The sequence below is a fragment of the Halichoerus grypus genome, chromosome 8, assembly GCF_964656455.1.
Source record: "Halichoerus grypus chromosome 8, mHalGry1.hap1.1, whole genome shotgun sequence".
Taxonomy (NCBI): Eukaryota; Metazoa; Chordata; class Mammalia; order Carnivora; family Phocidae; genus Halichoerus; species Halichoerus grypus.
Genome location: NC_135719.1, coordinates 68,688,499 through 68,709,561, shown reverse-complemented (window position 1 = coordinate 68,709,561; position 21,063 = coordinate 68,688,499). Strand labels below are relative to the sequence as shown.

Sequence of the window (21,063 nt, the reverse complement as noted above, 5' to 3'; positions counted from 1 at the left end):
TAATTTGGCTATTGTAAATAATGCTGCAATAAACAAAGGGGTGCATGTGTTCCTTTGAATTAGTGTTTCTCTACTTTTTGGGTAAATACCCAGTAGTGCGATTACTGGATCGTAGGGTAGTTCTACTTTTAACTTCTTGAGGAACCTCCAAACTGTTCTCCAGAGTGGCTGCACCAGTTTGCATTCCCACCAACAGTATGAGAAGGTTCCTTTTTCTCCACATCCTCACTAACACTTGCTGTTTCTTGTGTTTTTGATTTTAACCAATCTGACCATACAATTTTGATTACTATAGCTCTGTAGTATGTCTTGAAATCTGGAATTGTAACACCTCCAGCTTTGTTCTTCTTTCTCAAGATTTCTTTGGCTATCTGGGTTTTTGTGGTTTCATACAAATGTTAGTATTATTTGTTCTAGTTTTGTGAAAAATGCTGTTGGTATTTTGATAGGGATTGCATTGAATCTACAGATTGCTTTGAATAATTTGCACATTTTAATAATATTAATTCTTCCAATCCATGAGCATGGAATATCTTTCCATTTGTTTGTTCATCTTCTATTTCTTTTATCAATCAAAAACTTAACTATCAATAGCCTACTACTGACCAGGAACCTTACTAATAACCTAAACAGTTGATTAATAAATGTATTTTGTATGTTAAACGTATTATATACCATATTTGTACAATAAAGCTGGAGGAAAGAAAATGTTATTAAGAAAATCATAAGGAAGAGAAAATACCCTCCAGTACTGTACTGTAAAAACTCGATGTATAAGTGGACCCATGCTATTCAAACCTGTGTTGAAGGGTCAACTGTACTTACTATCTATGTCATTTAATATCATAAATGAGTATTTCTCATACACCTGTTAAAGATACTCATTTCTTCAACAAACACATACTAAGTGCTTATTGTGTGCCTCTCACTTTCACTCTTTCTAATCTGTACTCCATTCTTGTTCTTGGGAACTCAGGCAAGGACTTCAGAGCTTCTACAAAGTATCCAAAGTACAAGAACAAAGACTGGTCTATCTCTCAGAATAAGCATAAATATTAAGTACTTACTTAAATGTGGCCACTTTGTTAATGACATTCTCTAAGCCAGTTTCATTATTTTCCTGTTGAAACAATATTTTTGTCATTTTACCTTCATGTTACGACTTTTCCTTCTCTTACTGTGAACTGAAATACATTTCAACAGCATTCTTGAAGTACTTTGTAAGCAATAAAAAAAATCAACTTCCAATATAAAAAAATTAGGTCTGAAACCAATTAGCTTTGTTTTGAGGAATCAATTTCTAAACAGAAATAAAATCTATAAATAAACTACTTATGGAAGAAATTTTATCTGAGTTTGCCCTCATATATGTATACATATAGATACACACACACAAACACACACATACCTGCCCAACAGTTCAAAGAAAAAGAGCTTTCCTTTATGTAATATGTTCATCATCCACATCATTTAAGCACATATCCATGCTGTACCAACACCTAAAACTAAGGTTATAAAATAAATGGGATCTACAGCAAAACACATGTAGATGCCCAAATGTATTCCGGCTTCTGCATTATAATAATTTTCTGACTGAACATAGTCAAGATACTAAAGATATTAAAGCAAGCTCACAGATTCCTATAGTTTTGCAAAAATTATGATATTTAACTTCTTTTAAAAATAATGCACTTGGGGTAAGCAATGAAGTTAGGATATGCCCTAAAGATTTCTTTTGCAAAGTACGGTATGTGTATCACTAGTGGTATGTGAAATTATTTTAGGTTGCACACAGTTACATATTTTAAAAATTTTGAATAGTTACTCACTTATTTTAATATGAATTAGGAAAAAAAAAATCCAGAATCTAAACCTACTATTTCACTGATAGTACTGCCTAGAAAGATGCTAAGAAAAAATATAAGTTAGGGGCGCCTGGGTAGCTCAATCAGTTGAGCATCTGACTCTTGATTTCAGCTCAGGTCATGATCTCATAGGTCATGAGATTGGGCCCCACATCGGGCTCTGCACTCAGTGGGGAGTCTGCTTGAGGATTCTCTCCATCGCCCCTCCCCCCACTCTTGTGCTCCTGGCTTTCTCTCAAATAAATAAATCTTTAAAAAAGTAAGTTAAATCTTGGGGCGCCTGGGTGGCTCAGTCGTTAGGTGTCTGCCTTCGGCTCAGGTCATGATCCCAGGGTCCTGGGATCGAGCCCCACGTCAGGTTCCCTGCTCTGTGGGAAGCCTGCTTCTCCCTCTCCCACTCCCCCTGCTTGTGTTCCCTCTCTCGCTGTGTCTCTCTCTGTCAAATAAATAAATAAAATCTTTAAAAAAAAAAGTAAGTTAATCTTAAAATGTATTAATAATTATAAAATTGGTAGATAGATATGCAGAAATTATGAAGGTGTTATGCCAAATGGTTAGCTTGAGAATCAGTTAACAATGAAACTGGAAAAAGATACAAATATTTTTTGGGAAAAATGACCAATAGTCCAAGCTTATCTCTATTCTACTTCTCTAGAACACCTTGATATTAGATAAGTCTAATTCTCTTTTAAGAATCATTGTTCTAATTCATAATTAAATCTCAGGAGAAAAAATATGAGACTCATAATCTTTAGAATTATTACTTCGATAATCAGTATATACAAAAACATAAGTATCACCTGCGGTGGCCCTGAGACTGCACCCTGCAGGCCTCAGTTAGAGGCAGCAGAGATACTAACGCAGGCTCACTCTGGGATACAGGGGAAGACATCAAGCCTGGAGTAGATTACCCAGTGGTCTAGAATGCTTCTATCTAACCTTTCTTCCTTTCTTCACCTGAAATCAGCCTCGCCTGACAGTCTCATGGCTCCCCCAGCTTTTCCAAACTCCCTCACCATTTTCTCTCATAGGCATCATTCCTCATAAATTCTTGTATGTTTTGGCTTGACATCTGCTTCTTGGAAGATCCAGACTAACATACTACCCAAATAGTATTTCAGGGAGCTCCCTTTTTCTCTGGAGAAATTTTATTTTAAGGTAAACAAAAAGTCAGGGAGTTTCTTGTTCTAAGATGTTTTCCAAATAGCTATAATGTTTCTGGGCGCCTGGGTGGCTCAGTTGGTTAAGCGACTGCCTTCGGCTCAGGTTATGATCCTGGAGTCCCGGGATCGAGTCCTGCGTCGGGCTCCTTGCTCAGCGAGGAGTCTGCTTCTCCCTCTGACCCTCCCCCCCTCATGCTCTCTCTCTCTCAAATAAATAAAATCTTTAAAAATAATAATAATAAAAAAAACCCAAAAAACAAATAGCTATGATGTTTCTTAAATGTTTCCTAATGCCCCGAAGTCCAGAATTAAAGTTTAGATCTGGAAAATTTGCCAAATAGATTTTCCTCAAACTTCATAGTAGTTTCCAATTAACAAAAAAGAAAAAAAAATCCCATCTTAAGGTGAATGGAGTAAAAAACCGTATTGGACTTACATTCTCAGGTAAATTTTTGGCAATGGCACTATGTGGCATGGGTTCAATACAAAGCAAGTGAATAATTTCTCTCATTGTGACCTCTTCTTTGGTCACATTTCCCACTCCAGGTACATAACGCTCTCCTAATACAAACAATGAAAAAAAACAGTAAAACCATTATTTTCTATTCAAATCTCTTCTACCAGGAACACTTATACACAGAACAATGCAGTAAGTCCATGAGAAAGGGACCAAAAATTATTTGCACATGTTCCAAAATCTGAATAAAATTATGTAAAAGCCAGAGGAAGAAAAATGAAGAGATCTAAAAACACAGGCTTTCTTGTAATTTATACACACACAAACACACAGAGGTACACATATACATTATAAACAAGGCCCCTCAATTAAATTAGCATGTGCTTCTAAATCAGAAAACAAAGCACATGGCATTGAAAAAGTAGTGGCCATTGTTGAACGATAGCTTTTCTTTCAAGATCTTCCTCAATTTTGTCTCTACTTGTTATTTTAAGAAAGAACAAAGTGAAACTCAAAAACAAAATACTTAAAATAATATGTATCAGGAATGACTGGTGTTGCTAAAATGCCCACATGATCACATTTCCATTTTTCATCTCAATAAACTGCCAAATGGAGAGAGAAAATATAGTTAACTATGGGAACTTCATTGGTGTCATATCATCTAATTCCAATTGCCTTAAGAAGGCCTATGATAACTGGCCTTATGTCACCACTGATTTTCAATACTACAGCATGTATAAAAAGTCCTATGATATTTATAACAAGGTTATTTTAAAGATAGGAAACTTTTGCCTAAGAGATTTGATAAATTCTACACATTAGCCAAAGAATGACTTTTTGTGAAGTGAATTCATTTCAAACAGATCATTCCTCTTAACATTTGTAAAGCACTTTGTAACTTTCAATTTCCTTTCACCTAAAACAATATTCCCTAGAAGTTCAGTGCTAGAAGGAACTTTAGAGATCATACAGATTAGCTTCTAGTTTTACAAGTCAGGAATCTGAGACCCAAAGAATATAGATGGCATGCTCTTGATAGTTAATATATTATAAATAATGGAAGTATAATAATATAATGTATAACAATACAATATGTAATTACTATAGAATATAATTACATATATATTACTTACACATATATATTAATGATATATATTAAATGTTGACTCCTGAAAGTAATGAACTTATTATACTCAAGAATATAGCAAGTATTAACCAAGAATCAAATCACATAGGAGGAAAAACCCAATAAATCTGGATAAACACAATAACAGAAAAATAACAGTAGCAATAATAAAACAATAAAAATATAAAATAGCAAAAATTTAATACAGTACTAGAAATTCTTCATATAGTATTCCAAGAACAAACATTAAAATTCCCCTCAAGTTTTTATAATTTAATAAAGTATAGCATTAATTTAAAAATCTTTTACACATGTATATCTCATTTAGCAATTAAGGTTTATCATACTTCCTGCTGAGACAAGCAGCCAGTCAGTAACTAATTCTTTCACAACAAGTAAAATGAACCCATGTTTTCAGATTTAACTAATGGCTAGAATCCTCACTAGGAACTACTAATATAAAGCCATGTCTGCTGCAGTAAAGTAAGAAACAACAGCCAGAATGAGAAGTTAAGAACTTTTACTTAGCTGATAAAATCAATAAAGACTATAAAATGAACATAAAAAAATAAAAGTATGGCCAGTATTGCACAAAGTAATTCAATAGAATGACACGATGAAAATATTTTAGACCTGAAATTTCATATATAAATAAGATTTTCAGCAGTCAATGTACAGATATTTTTCATCTACATTTCTAAGTAGGATAATTGTATTCCAGACCTCTACAAACAAGACCAAACAATTATAAATCAGGTACTGAAAAATAAAGATATAATAGAGCTGTGCTTTTTTAAAAGCTGGGTTTCTAAACGTATCAATCATATTAGTCACATTAATATTCTATGCTATGTTTGGGAAGAGAGTAAAATGATAAATTACAGTTTTTATTAACGTTCTCTCTAAAAAGAACTCATATCCTATTTCAAACATGTTTTAATCTTACCTACAATATAGATGAGGACTTGAAGCATTTCTTCTATTAATGTATTATATTGTTTAATCAAATCCTATTAAATCAAAAAAGAATAAATTAGTTACATATGAACCAAAAGCTTTCATAAAACATACATTTCTGGATCAGGCTCATGGCCCATGCAGTCCAGTATTTTCCTCAGACTAGAACAGATTATTAGGTGAATAACTCCCTTTTTTGACATCAAATTCCACAAGGTTCACAATACCTGGCAAGTAATAACTCAATAAAAATATTATTGTTTTCATTATCATTACCATAGAGCCTTAAGTCAACAAACTAATTCTAATGACTTCCTTCTTATCTGGGTTGGTGGGACAGTGGCTTCAAATAATAGATACCAGCTACGGTGACAGTAGCTTTCCTTAACACATCTCTTATTTAAGCAATGTAGCAAATTAGATACTCATTTTTACATTGAGTATAAAACATGACTAAAAATTAGCTTTGTATTTTATATCCTATTCTTTGGTTCTTTGCAACTAACTTCTAATGTGAAAGCATAAAATAAATTCATAAATTCAAAGTAGGTAAGGACTAATTTATAAGTTCGTATCAAATTTTAAAGCAATGAAGGATGATGAAACTGTATAGGACAACAAATAATAAATTGTGAAAAATGTAACAATACAATAAATGAAGAATATCCTTACTAAATAAGGAATTCTGACAAAAACAGAAAAAGGATGAAGGACTAGAAAGATAATTTATTATCAGAAAGGGGGAGAAAAAGGCCAGTAATCATGAAAACATGATCAGCCTCACTGCTAATTAAAGAACTACACCTACAAATGAAAGACCAGCTTTCACCTACTGCATCAACAAAGATTAAAAATACGAGTGCCATACTGGTACATCTGGTAAAAATACCAGATGTACATACTGCTAAAGAGTGTAAATCTGAGTAACTTTTAAGAGTCTTAAGAAAAAAAAAAAGAGTCTTAAGAAAGAGCACATTGTTTTCTTCAGCAAATCCACTTTTAAAAATTTATCTTAACAAAATAATTAGGCAAGTGTTTAAACTGAGGTGCAGAGATGTTTCTGAGACCAAAAAAACTAGAAAACCGCTTCAGCAATAGGGGACTAAGGTATAATGCAATCATACAGTGCAATAATATATAGCCATTAAAAATTATGACATAAAAAATGATGTGGCTATGTATTTAATGACAAGAAAAAATATAGCAAATATCTCATTAAGAAGAGAAAGCAAATTACAAAAAAGCACATACAAAATGATCCAATTTTTGGTGTAAAAACAAGACACCAAAACTTAAAAAGTGATCATTTCTAAATTCAGCAAAGTCACAGGATGTAAAATCAATGGCAGAAATCTGTTGCATTTCCACACACCAATAATGAAGCAGCAGAAAAAGAAATCAAGGAATCGATCCCATCTGCAACTGCACCACAAACAAGAATATACCTAGGAATAAATCTAACTATAGAAGTAAAAGATGTGTACTCTGAAAACTATAGAATATTTATGAAAGAAACTGAAGAGGACATAAAGAAATGGAAAAGCATTCCATGCTTATGGATTAGAAGAACAAACACTGTTAAAATGTCTATACTACCCAAAGCAATCTACACATTTAATGCAACACCTATCGAATACCACAAGCATTTTTCACAGAGCTAGAACAAACAATCCTAAAATTTGTATGGAACTACAGAAGACCCTGAAGAGCCAAAGCAATTCTAAAAAGGAAAAACAAAACTGGAGGGGTGCCTGAGTGGCTCAGTTGTTAAGCGTCTGCCTTCGGCTCAGGTCATGATCCCAGGGTCCTGGGATCGAGCCCCGCATCGGGCTCCCTGCTCAGCGGGAAGCCTGCTTCTCCCTCTCACACTCCCCTTGCTTGTTTTCCCTCTCTTGCTGTCCCTCTCTCTGTCAAATAAATAAATAAATAAATAAAATCTTTAAAAAAAAGAAAAGAAAAGAAAAACAAAACTGGAGGCATCACGATTCCGGATTGCAAGCTATATTACAAATCTGGAGTCATCAAGATAGTATGGTATTGGCACAAAAACAGACACATAGATCAATGGAACAGAACAGAGAACCCAGAAGTGGACCCTCAACTCTACGGTCAACTAATCTTCAACAGAGCAGGAAAGAATATCCAATAGAAAAAAGTCTCTTCAACAAATAGTGTTAGGGCAACTGGACAGCATCATGCAGAAGAATGAAACTGGATCACTTTTGTACATCATACACAAAAATAAATTCAAAATGGATGAAAGACCTTAATATGAGACAGGAAATCATCAAAATCCTAGAGGGGAACACAGGCAGAAATCTCTTTGACCTCGGCCATAGTCACCAAAGGCAAGGGAAACAAAAGCAAAAATGAATGACTGGGACTTCATCAAGATAAAAAGCTTCTGCACAGCGAAAGAAACAATCAACAAAACTAAAAGGCAGCTTTCGGAATGGGATATTTGCAAACGACATATCTGATAAAGGGTTAGTATCCAAAATCTATAAAGAACTTAATAAACTCGATACCCAAAAAACAAATCATCCAGTTAAGAAATGGACAGAAGACATGAATAGACACTTTTCCAAGAAGACAACCAGATGGCTAACAGATACATGAAAAGATGCTCAACATCACTCATCATCAGGGAAATACAAATCAAAACCATGATGAGATACCACCTCACACCTGTCAGAAACGCTAAAATTAACAACACAAGAAACAACGGGTGTTGGCAAGGATGTGGAGAAAGGGGAACCCTCTTGCACTGTTGGTGGGAATGCAAACGGGTACAGCCACTCTGGAGAACAGTTTGGAGGTTCCTCAAAAAGTTAAAAATAGAAATACCCTATGATCCAGCAATTGCACTAACCCAAAGGATACAAAAATACAGATTTGAAGGGGTATATGCACCCCGATGTTTATAGCAGCATTATCAACAATAGCCAAACTGTGGAGAGAGCCCAAATGTCCATCGACTGATGAATGGATAAAGAAGATGTGGTATATATATATACAATGGGATATTATTCAGTCATCAAAAAGAATGAAATCTTGCCATTTGCAACAATGTGGATGGAGCTAAAGTGTATTATGCTAAGAGAAACAAGTCAGTCAGAGAAAGACAAACACCGTGTGATCTCACTCATACGTGGAATTTAAGAAAGAAAACAGATGAGCATATGGGAAGGTGGAAAAGAAAAGGAGAGAGGGAAACAAGCCATAAGTGACTTTTTTTTTAAGATTTTATTTATTTGACAGAGAGAGCAGGAGAAAGCACAAGCAGGGGGAGCGGTAGGCAGAAGGAGAGGGAGAAGCAGGCTTCCCTGCTGAGTAGGGAGTCCAATGCAGGGCTTGATCCCAGGGCCCTGGGATAATGACCTGAGCCAAAGGCCGATGCTTAACCAACTGAGCCACCCAGGCACCCTGCCATAATTGACTCTTAACGCAAGAGAACAAATGAAGGGTTGATGGAGGGAGGTGGGTGGGGGATGCGCTAGATGGGTGATGGGTATTAAAGAGGGCACTTGTGATGAGCACTGGGTGTTGTATATAAGTGATGAATCAGTGAATTCTACTCCAGAAACCAATATTGCACTATATGTTAACTAACAACATTAAAAAAAAAAAAAGTGATCATTTCTAGGAGGCAGACTGTTTCATGTGATTTTTCTTATTATTAATCTATATATTCTAAATTTTTATAAAGAGTATATGTGTGCATATGTAGATATATATGCATGTTGTATGTATATGTGTGATTTTTGGAAATATACCTAAAGATAAAAAATCCTAAATATGATTAAAATTGTTAACAAAAATATTTCCTTTGGAATTAATTCACATATCTGTTTCTGTTGCTTACCTGGTCTTTTGTGGATATAGTCTTATTAAAAGCATCAGCAAGTTCATACCTCTGAAGTACCAGTAACAAGAACTTATTGGGATCCATTAAAGATGCACCAATCTGTGAAAGAAATGCAGCATCACAGTTCTACATGTATTAAATGAAGAAACATTTGTCTCTAGTAGGACTGTCAGAAATAGTATAGAGTCTGCAGAAGATAATGTAGTAGTCCCTTCCGTTTTTATGATGCCATATTCCGTTTTAACAATGAGAAAATTTTAAATAAAGTTAAAAATAATTATAGTATCTTTTCTCATTACAAGGGATCTAAGAAGGAAAGTTAAGACATAGATATCCAAAGTAATTTCAATAGGTACCTGAAGCATAATGATATCTTTATCATACATTTCTTCTCTGCACTTAACATCTTGGTAATAAAATACCTATAAAATAAAAGGTAGAATAGAAGCTACAAGAATTATTTTATTTTAAACAGAATTCTCAACAAAAATTATTTCTAAAACTTTCTCAAAACTAAAAATTCCAAGAACTCCTTAGTGGGAAAAAAATTGTACATCTATGAATTATTTTAAGGGATTTGTGAGATTTTGAAGGAAATATGCATGAAAATACTTGAGTTTAAAATGCTCTATATTAATTATTACTCAACAATGAAATAATTTATTTCCTCTAAGTTAAAAATGCCCACTTCAGAGTCGGTCTGGGATTGGAACCTGCTGCGGGCTGAAGGACTCGGTGGGCACCCACTTCAAGGACCCCTCCCCCTGCAGACGCTCCGCGCAGTTCGTGTTCGAGAGTGACCTGCACTTGCTGCTGCAACTGGACGCGCCTATCCCCAATGCAGCCACCCCCCCGCCCCGCGCGCTGGCAGCGCAAAGCTAAGGAAGCCGCGGGGCCGGCTCCCTCACCCATGCGGGCAGCGCCAGCAGGACCCCAGGCCGAACTCCCGGCAAATCCATCTCCAAGGCTCAGACCAGTCCCAGCAAACCTGGCAGTGACCGCTATATCCTCCATCGCAGTACTTCCCAGATGGAGGTGGCCAGTTTCCTCCTGAGCAAGGAAAACCAGCCTGCAGATAGCCAGATGCCCACCAAGAAGGAACATCAGAAAGCCTGGGCTTTGAACCTGAATGGTTTTGATGTGGAGGAAGCCAAGATCCTTCGGCTCAGTGGAAAACCACAAAATGCCCCAGAGGGTTACCAGAACAGACTGAAAGTGCTTTACAGCCAGAAGGCCATGCCTGGCTCCAGCCGGAAGACCTGCGGTTACATTCCTTCCCTGCCAGACCGAATCGTGGATGCCCCTGAAATCCGGAATGACTGAACCTTGTTGCCTGGAGCTCTGGGAATGTACTGGCTGTGGCGTTGGACAACAGTGTGTACTTGTGGAGTGCTAGCTCTGGTGACATCTTGCAGCTGCTGCAAATGGAGCAGGCTGGGGACTGTATATCCTCTGTGGCCTGGATCAAAGAGGGCAACTACGTGGCACTGCGGAGGTGCAGCTGTGGGATGTGCAGCAGCAGAAGTGGCTTCGAAACATGACCAGTCATTCTGCCTGTGTGAGCTCCCTGTGTTGGAATAGCTATATCGTGTCCAGTGGCTCACATTCTGGCCACATCCACCACCATGATGTTTGGGTGGCAGAACACCACGTGGCCACACTGAGTGGCCACAGCCAGGAGGTACGTGGGCTGCGCTGGGCCCCAGATGGCGAACATTTGGCCAGTGGTGGCAACGATAACTTGGTCAATGTGTGGCCTAGTGCTCCTAGAGAGGGTGGCTAGGTTCTCCTGCAGACATTCACCCAGCATCAAGGGGCTGTCAAGGCTGTAGCTTGGTGTCCCTGGCAGTCCATTGTCCTGGCAACTGGAGGGGGCACCAGCGACCGACACATTCGAATCTGGAATGTCTGCTCTGGGGCCTGTCTGAGTGCTGTGGATGCTCAATCCCAGGTGTGCTCCATCCTCTGGTCTCCCCACTACAAGGAGCTCATCTCAGGCCATGGCTTTGCCCAGAACCAGTTGGTTATTTGGAAGTACCCAACCATGGCCAATGTGGCTGAGCTTAAAGGTCACACTGCCTGGGTCCTAAGTCTGGCCATGAGCCCAGATGGGGCCACCACGGACTCAGCAGCAGCAGATGAGACCCTGCAGCTATGGCACTGCTTTGAGTTGGACCCTGCACGGTGGCGGGAGCAGGAGAAGGCCAGTGCAGGCAAGAGCAGCCTCACCCACCAAGGCATCTGTTAAGGACCAACTCATCACCTCAGTTGTTTTTTTTTTTTTTTTCCTAATAAAGTCATATCTCCCTCTCTTAAAAAAAAATGTCCATTTCAATAAAAGTAAACCAATTTCTACAATCATAAAGCCATTTATCTCCCAAGTTGTAGCTTTACAAGTCCAGTTTCCCACATTTTAGGAAAAGCATTCCTCTTTATTTGCTTTAGAATGGAAGGAAAAATTGTTCAGGTAGCCTTCAGTTAAGAATGGTGGGGGGGCGCCTGGGTGGCTCAGCCAGTTAAGCATCTGCCTTCACCTCAGGTCATGATCCCAGAGTCCTGGGATCAAGTCCCACATTGGGCTCCCTGCTCAGGGGGGGAGGCTGCCTCTCCCTCTCCCCTGGCTCCTCCTCCCTGCTCATGCTCTCTCTCTGTGCCAAATAAATAAATAAAATCTTAAAAAAAAAAAAAAGACTACAGGTCCCCAAGTAAGGAAATCTTCAGAAAAGACCTATATTAATGGAGAGGTTTCTACTGGCTTTCACTTAATCTATCCACTCAATAGGATAAAACAACAAATGTCTATATGGTTACTAGAACTTTCATTTCTGAGTTTATATAAGAGAACAGAAAGTAAATAGTCAGCAAAATCCAGGGACACAAGGTAAAATTAAAGAAAAAATGATCAGAAATAGAACACACTCATAAATGTGAACAGGCCTTGCCATACCTGGCTAATGAGAGAGAGCCCATTTCTTCGCCACATCTCAGCAACAACCTGGGCAACCAATACCAGACAACGCAAAGGATATTCCACTAGTACCTCTACTTGAAAGTCCTCCTGAAACAAATGAGCAATTTTGTTATTTTTCAGAGGGCTTGGATGTGTCTCAAAGTTATGGCACTAAACAGTCCTCAGTTTTCTCATCTGTAAAATGGATGGACCTGAATGAGATAATTCCAAGTTCTTGTGATTCAGATTTCAATGTTCTTATATATAGACATAAAAGTACTGAATGGAAATTATTCAGGTAGGTTTCAAAATTTTTCTTCCCTCTCATCAACCAAAAAGTATTTAGAAATAGGATATAAGTAAATCAACACTTAATAGAGTTACTTACAAAAGGCACAAATTCATGCAGTCTTGAAACAGCTCCCAGCCTGCTTAAACGCACATGAAGACCTAACAGTTATAAAAAAGAGAGAGAAAAATGAAAAAGGAATAAACCCAGTTAATCTGTCTCATTAACTCCTCAAGTTTAGGAACTTGTGAGATGTTAATATACATTTATTGAGTTTAGAAATGCAAACTTTTGATTTCTAATTTTGAAACACGGTAGTATTAATACATTTAAGATCCTACATTGTGCAAGTTGTGTTTATACATTATGTAAAAATAATATGTTGCCTCTCAAGATATCCTTATCCTGCTCTTAAACAAGCATCAAAAGAATTGAAAACTAATTTAAGTATTTCTTCTTATAAAAAGAGAAGTGACATACAAATCACATCAATTACACCATGTGCAAAAATTAAATTAATCAAAAAGCTAATCATAGGAGCTAAAACTATAAAACTCTTAGAAGAAAACATAAGGAAAAGGCTTCAAGACATTAGATTTAGCAATAATTTCAAAAGACACTATCAACAGAGTAGAAAGGCAACCCACAGAATGGGAGAAAATATTTGCACATCATATATCTGATATCCAGTTAATATTGAGAATATATAGAAAACTGCAACAACAAAAAAATCTGATTAAAAAAACATACAAAGGACTTGAATAAACATTTCTCCAAAGAAGATATAAACACAGCCAACAAGCACAGGAAAAGATGCTCAATAATCACTAATCATTGGGGAAATGCACATCAAAACCACAATGGGCTACCACTTCACTCATTAGGATGACTATTAAAAAAACAGAAAATAAGAAGTGTTGGTGAGGATGTGGAGAAAATGGAATCCTTGTGCACTGCTAGTGGGAATGTAAAATGGTGCAGTTGCTATGAGAAAGAGTATGGAGTTTCCTCAAAAAATTAAAAAGTAGAATTACCTTATGGGCCAGTAATTCCACTTAGGATACATACCCCAAAGAATTGAAAACAAGGGCTCAAAGAGATACTTGTACACTCATATTCACAGCAACATTATTCACAACAGCCAAAAGGTGGAAGCAACCCAAGCATCCATTTGTGGATGAATGCATATGCAAAAGGTGGTATATACATACTATGGAATATTATTCAGCCTCAAAAAAGAAGGAAATTCTGATACATGCTATAAGATGGATAAACTAAGGACACTGTAGTAAGTGAAATAAGCCAGTTATAAAGGATACCTGTATGATTTCAATTACGTGAGGTACCTAGAGTAGTCAAGTCATAGAAATGGAAAGTAGAATGGTGACTGCCAGGTACTGCAGGGAGTGGGGATTGAGGTGTTATGTTGAATAGGTACAGAATTTCAGTAGGGAAAGATGAAAAATTCTGAAGATGGATGGTAGTGATGACTGCATAACAATGTGAATATACTTAATGCCATTGAATTATACATTTAAAAATGGTAAAATTATAAATTTTGTGTTATATGCATATTTTACCACAATTAAAAATATAAATGTAGGGCATCTGGCTGGCTCAGTCAGTATAGCATGCGACTCTTTTTTTTTTTTTAAGATTTTATTTATTTTAGAGAGAGAGAGAGAGCAAGTGTGTGAGACCAGGGGGCGGGGGAGGGAGAGGCAGACAGGGAGGGAGATAGAGGGGCAGAGAATGTCAAGCAGACTCCCTGCTGAGACCGGAGCCCTGCTTGATCCCATGATCCTGAGATTATGACCTGAGCTGAAATCAAGAGTCAGACACTTAACTGACTGAACCACACAGGGTTCCTGAGTATGTGACTCTTGATCTCAGGATAGTGAGCCTCAAGCCCCATGTTGGGAGTAGAGCTTCCTTACTTCCCAACTAACTAAATTAGAAAGCTGCTATCAATATTGTTTAAAAATAAATAAATAAATAAATGCACTTATATAAAGTTGCTTTAAAAAAACCTGACAGGGGGCGCCTGGGTGGCTCAGTTGGTTAAGCGACTGCCTTCAGCTCAGGTCATGATCCTGGAGTCCCTGGATCGAGTCCCGCATCAGGCTCCCTGCTCGGCAGGGAGTCTGCTTCTCCCTCTGACCCTCCCGACCCTCCCCCCTCTCATGTGCTCTCTCTCTCAGTCTCTCTCTCTCAAATAAATAAATAAAAATCTTAAAAAAAAACCAAAAACCTGACAGGGCCAATTTACACGGAAATGCAAATCAAAGAACGATTAAAGAAAATCTATGATTTCTTTCTTTGAGTGGTGAAAGGAACAAGGACACACACAACACACTGGCATAATCAGGCAGAGAAGAATGTTAAAAACCAGTAACAATGTATGTTAACTATAGTGCAATTAAAAAAAAAAACAAAAAAACCCAAATGAGAATTTAAATAAAAATTTGAAACAGGGTGCCTAGGTGGCTCAGTTGGTTAAGCGACTGCCTTCGGCTCAGGTCGTGATCCCGGGATCCTGGGATAGAGTCCCACATTGGGCTCCCCCTGCTCTGCGGGGAGCCTGCTTCTCCCTCTGCCTCTGCCTGCCACTCCCCCTGCTTGTGCTCTCTCTCTCTGTCAAATAAATAAATAAAATCTTAAAAAAAAAAAAAATTGAAACAAAAACAAACCAGCAACAAGATTTTGCTATATTTAAGTCTGAGTGGGAGATGAGTTACCAAGTTAGTCCTTAAGTGTGTATTATAAGGATCCATTAGTTGATCCAGATTAAAAAAAGGCCCAGATACACAAGCATTCTTAAATAGATGTTCTTTGAAGGACAGTGACAGCTCTTAACTGCAGTATCTGATCTGAGTATGTCTGTACATACTGAGCACAGAACAAAAATAGAAATAATTCCACTACCCTGAATATCTAAAAAACAAAGCTAATAGAAACATGCAAAAAATCAAACACTCACCAGCAAGAGTCCTAGAGAGTGGCAGATGTATGCTTACAAGATCTTCAGATACTCTGTAGGACTTAGTTTCCAGAGTATGACCACACAATTGTACTACTGTCTTGCTACTAGATATAAAACTTGTACTGCACCTCATCACAGCTTTGTGACATTCTTTATAAGCCACGAGTAAGAGCTCTTCCTAAAAGAAAAAGAAAAATGCAAATACATTAAGTTATCTACTTTACCACACCATTCAATAAATAGTCAATATAAGCACAAAATTATTTTATGTATAGCAGGGATACCTGCAGAGGATCTGCAAACTAGGTGGAAATATCAGACAGACAAACACACATGCACTATCAAAGTAAAACATTTTAAGTACCACGTAAATGGTACAGCAACTAGCCATATCACATATTTTTTGGCAACCCTCATCTTACGGAAGGCATGCATAATTATTCAAGATGAGGTCAAAGTATGCGTTGCTCATCTGGACATTTACCAAACTTTCTGAAGTCATCTACATTTGCTATTGTCACTCTAGCTTCTGAAACTTCTTTAGGGTCTGCTTTCTGCCCTTACCAACTGATCGGAACTGCTTTTTGAAAAAAAATTCAAAGGATCTATGTAGTAACCAAATTCAGAGGGTCTTTTCCAAGTCCCCATCTTCCTTAAAATGTGTGTGGCATTGTATTCTGTTGAGTACCTTAATCTTTTTTTTTTTTTTTTTAAGATTTTATTTATTGGGGCGCCTGGGTGGCTCAGTCGTTAAGCGTCTGCCTTCGGCTCAGGTCGTGGTCCCAGGGTCCTGGGAAGCCTGCTCTGCGGGAAGCCTGCTTCTCCTTCTCCCACTCTCCCTGCTTGTGTTCCCTCTGTCGCTGTGTCTCTCTCTGTCAAATAAATAAAATCTTTAAAAAAAAAAGATTTTATTTATTAATTTGAGAGAGAGAGGAAGAGCCGGGCAGGGGCACAGGCAGAGGGAGAAGCAGACTCCCTGCTAAGCAGGGAGCCCAACACGGGGCTCAATCCCAGGACCCTGGGATCACGACCTGAGTCGAAGGCAGACACTTAACCGACTAAGCCACCCAGGCACCCCTGATGAGTACCTTAATCTTTTTGAAACTTTCTTTCCCTCTGATTTTTACAAACATACTTATTCTGATACTTCTGTTATTGATTAAAGATTTCACTCAGTGATTCCTTTTTTTCCCCCCAATTCCTTCTGCCTACTAAATGAGACATTCCCAATATTCTCTTCTTACAGGTCTTTAATTTCTACCACCTCATTTAAAACTGCAGAGATGACTCTCCTAAGCTATATCATTTCTGTTTATGTGCTAGACATTCTTGCTTAGGTCTTACACTTATATTTCAAATTCAGAATATATTAAATTGGTTTGTCATCATTTCTGCTTCATTGTGTACTTCCCTTCTCAACTTCCCTTATTCTGTTAATGACACTATGATTCATACATTCATCCACACAGAAAATCTCAGAGCCACTGCATTCTGTGTGTTAGATGTTAACAGATTTTTCAGGGGAAAAAAGTTCTGTGTTCACATAAGACTGAGAAATGCTAGGTTGAACAAGATCAAGTAAGATTTTTTTAAATGCCACTGAACTTTTCAAACCCTTTAATTAATCACTGTGCTGATTTCTAAGTGGAATATTCCCAAAATTTATTTGATCATAGAATTCCTATTTTGGGATAAAATTAGTGTGAGAAACACTATCTTGAAAAGTCAGTTTTGACTCTTCTCTTCCTGGCATACTACCCCGATTTGAGTTTTCCTTATCCTAAATTTATTTTATAATCCTTATTTCCTATGGGTTCTTTCTCTTTTTCCCTGACTGCCCCCACCCTAGTTAAGATCCTGTCACCTTAGATTTAGACTTCATGGTAATCTTTCTGTTGGTTCCCTTGTCTCCTAACATTACCCTCTCCAATCTGTCATCTTCAGTGACACCCATTAATTCTTCCTGAAGCAGTGTGTTGACATTGTTACACTTTAGACACAATCAGTGTATTCACATACTGATGCCAAGGCATTATTTCCAGCTTAATTGCTCATTAATTTCATCCATAAATCCTTTGATTTATCTAGTTTTTATTCTTCCACACTGCCTGAACAGGAGTTGGACTTCCCCTTATTTCTCTGTTTACTCTGTATCTCTGCTTATGATGCCACTTTCCCCATACTTAAATTCTGCATATTCTTTTACACCCACTCAAAAATGCTTTCACAAATATGTTTTCCCAGTGGTTTGTAATTCTTTTTCCTCCCTCTTAGAGTAATTTGTTTGGACAATATTTCCTGTCCTTATTGTTCTACAAAGCTACAGTGCGAGATTAAACTGTCATGTCTGTATGACTGCTCTGAACCTGTGACCAACTGCTCACGGTGAAGCAGAAGAAAGGAGGAGAAAAGAAAGTTCACAGAAGTAGCAGAGACAATGAAGGGGCTTTTATTCTTATTGATTTTAAGGATAGGGGAGTCCTGTGGGTGTACAGGCAGATGAATGAAAGACTGGGAAATCGTAGAGGAGACAAATGAGGAAGCCAACTCCAGGAAGAAGTAGCTCAGGACCAAGAGCCTAGGTAGAGACCTTAGTTTTAGAAAGAAAGAGATGAAAAGAAAGGGACCAATTGTGAAGACACAAACTTAATGAATAGACTATGTCATGTGAGAGGTACAGAGAAACTAGAGAAAATGAAAGAATTTGATGCAGATAATGTCAGTTTTCTCAAAACAGAAATAAATGAGGTCATCCTTCCCAAAAGGGAATCTAGGGTAGGACTGTGTGTTTCAAGAGGGTTATGTTCTAAAATTATTGCATAAGGAAATATGTAAATAGTGTTTTGTTGTATTGTTTAAACCCCACAATTCCCAGAGGTAAATGAAACTACTATGGAGCACATTTTTTTAATTAAGTATAAAAACTGGATTTTCTGGGGCGCTTGGGTGGCTCAGTCGGTTAAGCATCTGACTTTTTTTTTTTAAAGATTTTATTTATTTATTTGACAGAGAGAGACACAATGAGAGAGGGAACCCAAGCAGGGCAAGTGGGAGAGGGAGAAGCAGGCTTCTCGCCGAGCAGGGAGCCCAATGCGGGACTCGATCCCAGGACCCTGGGATCATGACCTGAGTCGAAGGCAGACATTTAACGACTGAGCCACCCAGGCACCCAAGCATCTGACTCTTGATTTCGGCTCAGGTCATGATCTCAGGGTCCTGAGATCCAGTCCTCCGTTGGGCTCCATGCTCAGAGGGAAGTCTGCTTGAGATGCTTTCTCCTTCTCCCTCTGCCCCTCCCCCTGCTCATGCTCTTTCTCCCTCTCTCTAAATAAATAGAATCTTTAAAAACAAACAAAAAACAAACACTGGATTTGCCTTCTAAATTTAATAAGACAAATTCAAATACACAACTACTTAAATAATAAAATTTTACATCAAGCAAGTTGCTACATAAAACTCTACTACTAATAACCATTAGAGCACTTAAAAAGGCACTGATCCTACTAACAAATTTTACTTACGTCACAAGCGCACCACTCTTGGAACATGAGTAAAATATTCTTTAATTGCATCTGTATAGCAATGGCAGCCTCCCAGTCAGGATCCACTTCTATGTGTTGCCCAACCTGTCTTCTGATTTCTTCCATTCCCTATAAGAAAAGAGTGATTAATATATATATATATATATATATAGTACGCCCTCTTTCTTTGCTCCTCTACTGTCAAAATATAAAATTGTTAGGATTCATATTCATATATGCATAGCTTTTTTAACATGGCTATTATACAAGGTCAGAATGCATGGGTTCAAATCCCAGCTGTCACTTTCTAGCTGCATGTGACCCTGGTCAAATTATTTCTAGACTTCAATTCCCTTATATGGAAAATAAAAATAATAATAGTAACAGCCTCATAAGATTGCTATGATGCTCAGCAGAGATAATGCATGTAAAGTGGTTACTACCATATCACATAATAAGCATTCAATAAACATTAAAGAGTAATAGCAGCAGTTAACTAAAGTAACAAAATTATACCTATTAAAGATCTATTAAAGCAGGATCAGTGAGGCAGTGTTTAAATTTTATTACTACTTTACTAGATATAGTCTTCCTCAAATAACAAACAGAATTTGCTTAAAACAAAGAAAGACTGGGGCTAAATTTTTAAAAATAAATTTATTTTACTGATGTACAGAAGAACTATCATACCTGCATACAGGTAAGAATCTTCAAAAAAGACCGAAAACCTTCAAGGAACTGCATTCTTAATCTTTCTGTCCATGCTGTGGGCTTGCTGATTAGGATATACCTATCATTTCAAAAGACAAAGAAATATTTCACTTTCCCATTCTGAGATAATTTTAAAGTTCTCAAAGCTACAGACAATGTTGATTCATCAACATTATGGATTCTAATTTCTTAAAATAATTAGACGCTCTGCGCAGAGCTAGGATTATCCCAGCAAAATGTGAAGGCTCTATGAGAGGCGGCTGTCAAAGTTAAGCCTGACTTCTCTACTCAGAAGTTGTTCTGCTTAATGATCCTTGGAAGCAACCTAGCCTATCACAGATGGACAACAATAGTACAGATTTTCTAGTTGCTCAAAATATGTGAATTTCCCCTTTTCCTTGTCATTAGAGATTCCTCTGTTTAGGTAAGGATGTAGGAGAGAAGTTGTAATAACAATCAAAAGACTGGGAAAACTTTAAAGTTAACATCTAAACCATCAACCCTAAAATTTTAACATACGGTAAAGTATCTAGGGATGTGCTGACTCTAAATTATTCATTGTAGAGAATAACTATATTCAGAAATACATAAAATAAAATAAAATGTGATAAAACAATGAGGTGATTATGCACCACTTCCCTGGATAAAAAAATAACTCAGCTACAAGAATATTTCACAGTAATGAGGCCCATAGTAAAAAGATTTTTCCTGTACATTAGACCAAGGAATAATAAATACACCGATTTAACATTGTTAAGTTTAAGTACAGTCATTTGGCATTTTTGTGCATTTTGTGCTTTTTTGTTTTTGCATACATGTAATTTATGCATAATTTGTGAAGCACACTGGCTAAATAGTGATTCACTACTGAATTCATCTACCATCTCTGTACTGAAATTGTGGTAATGTAATAATTTGCTGAACTTTAGAGAAAGATTTATAATCATATTTAAAAACTGAGAAATTTGAAAAGGTCTGGAAACTTTCTCCTTAGTAATATCAAGGATCCAATGCATAATTTCAGAAATCTGTCAAATGTACTTTTTAAAAAATATTTATTTATTTGAGAGAGAAAGAGAGAGAGAAGGTCGGCACGTGGGGAGGGGCAGAGGGAAAGGGAAAGAAGCAGGTTCCCTGCTGAGCCACCAGTGCAGGGCTCTATCTCACGAA

The 21,063-nt window shown here is 37.3% G+C and overlaps 1 protein-coding gene and 1 pseudogene across 3 annotated transcripts in view; one reads left to right on the top strand and one right to left on the bottom strand.

The window, feature by feature from the left end:
- UBR1 (ubiquitin protein ligase E3 component n-recognin 1) overlaps positions 1-21,063 on the bottom strand; it is a 148,979-nt gene that overhangs the window by 71,103 nt on the left and 56,813 nt on the right. For all 3 annotated transcript variants that reach the window (XM_078079463.1, XM_078079464.1, XM_078079465.1), the window contains exons 13-22: positions 19,873-19,972; positions 19,183-19,311; positions 15,659-15,839; positions 12,778-12,839; positions 12,387-12,497; positions 9,796-9,861; positions 9,437-9,538; positions 5,561-5,624; positions 3,465-3,589; positions 1,068-1,120 (exon numbers count right to left, since the gene is read on the bottom strand). In XM_078079463.1, coding sequence (XP_077935589.1) covers positions 1,068-1,120; positions 3,465-3,589; positions 5,561-5,624; positions 9,437-9,538; positions 9,796-9,861; positions 12,387-12,497; positions 12,778-12,839; positions 15,659-15,839; positions 19,183-19,311; positions 19,873-19,972 — 993 coding nt within the window. The remainder of the gene's footprint in view (positions 1-1,067; positions 1,121-3,464; positions 3,590-5,560; positions 5,625-9,436; positions 9,539-9,795; positions 9,862-12,386; positions 12,498-12,777; positions 12,840-15,658; positions 15,840-19,182; positions 19,312-19,872; positions 19,973-21,063) is intronic.
- On the top strand, positions 9,998-12,343 carry LOC144382813 (cell division cycle protein 20 homolog pseudogene; annotated as a pseudogene).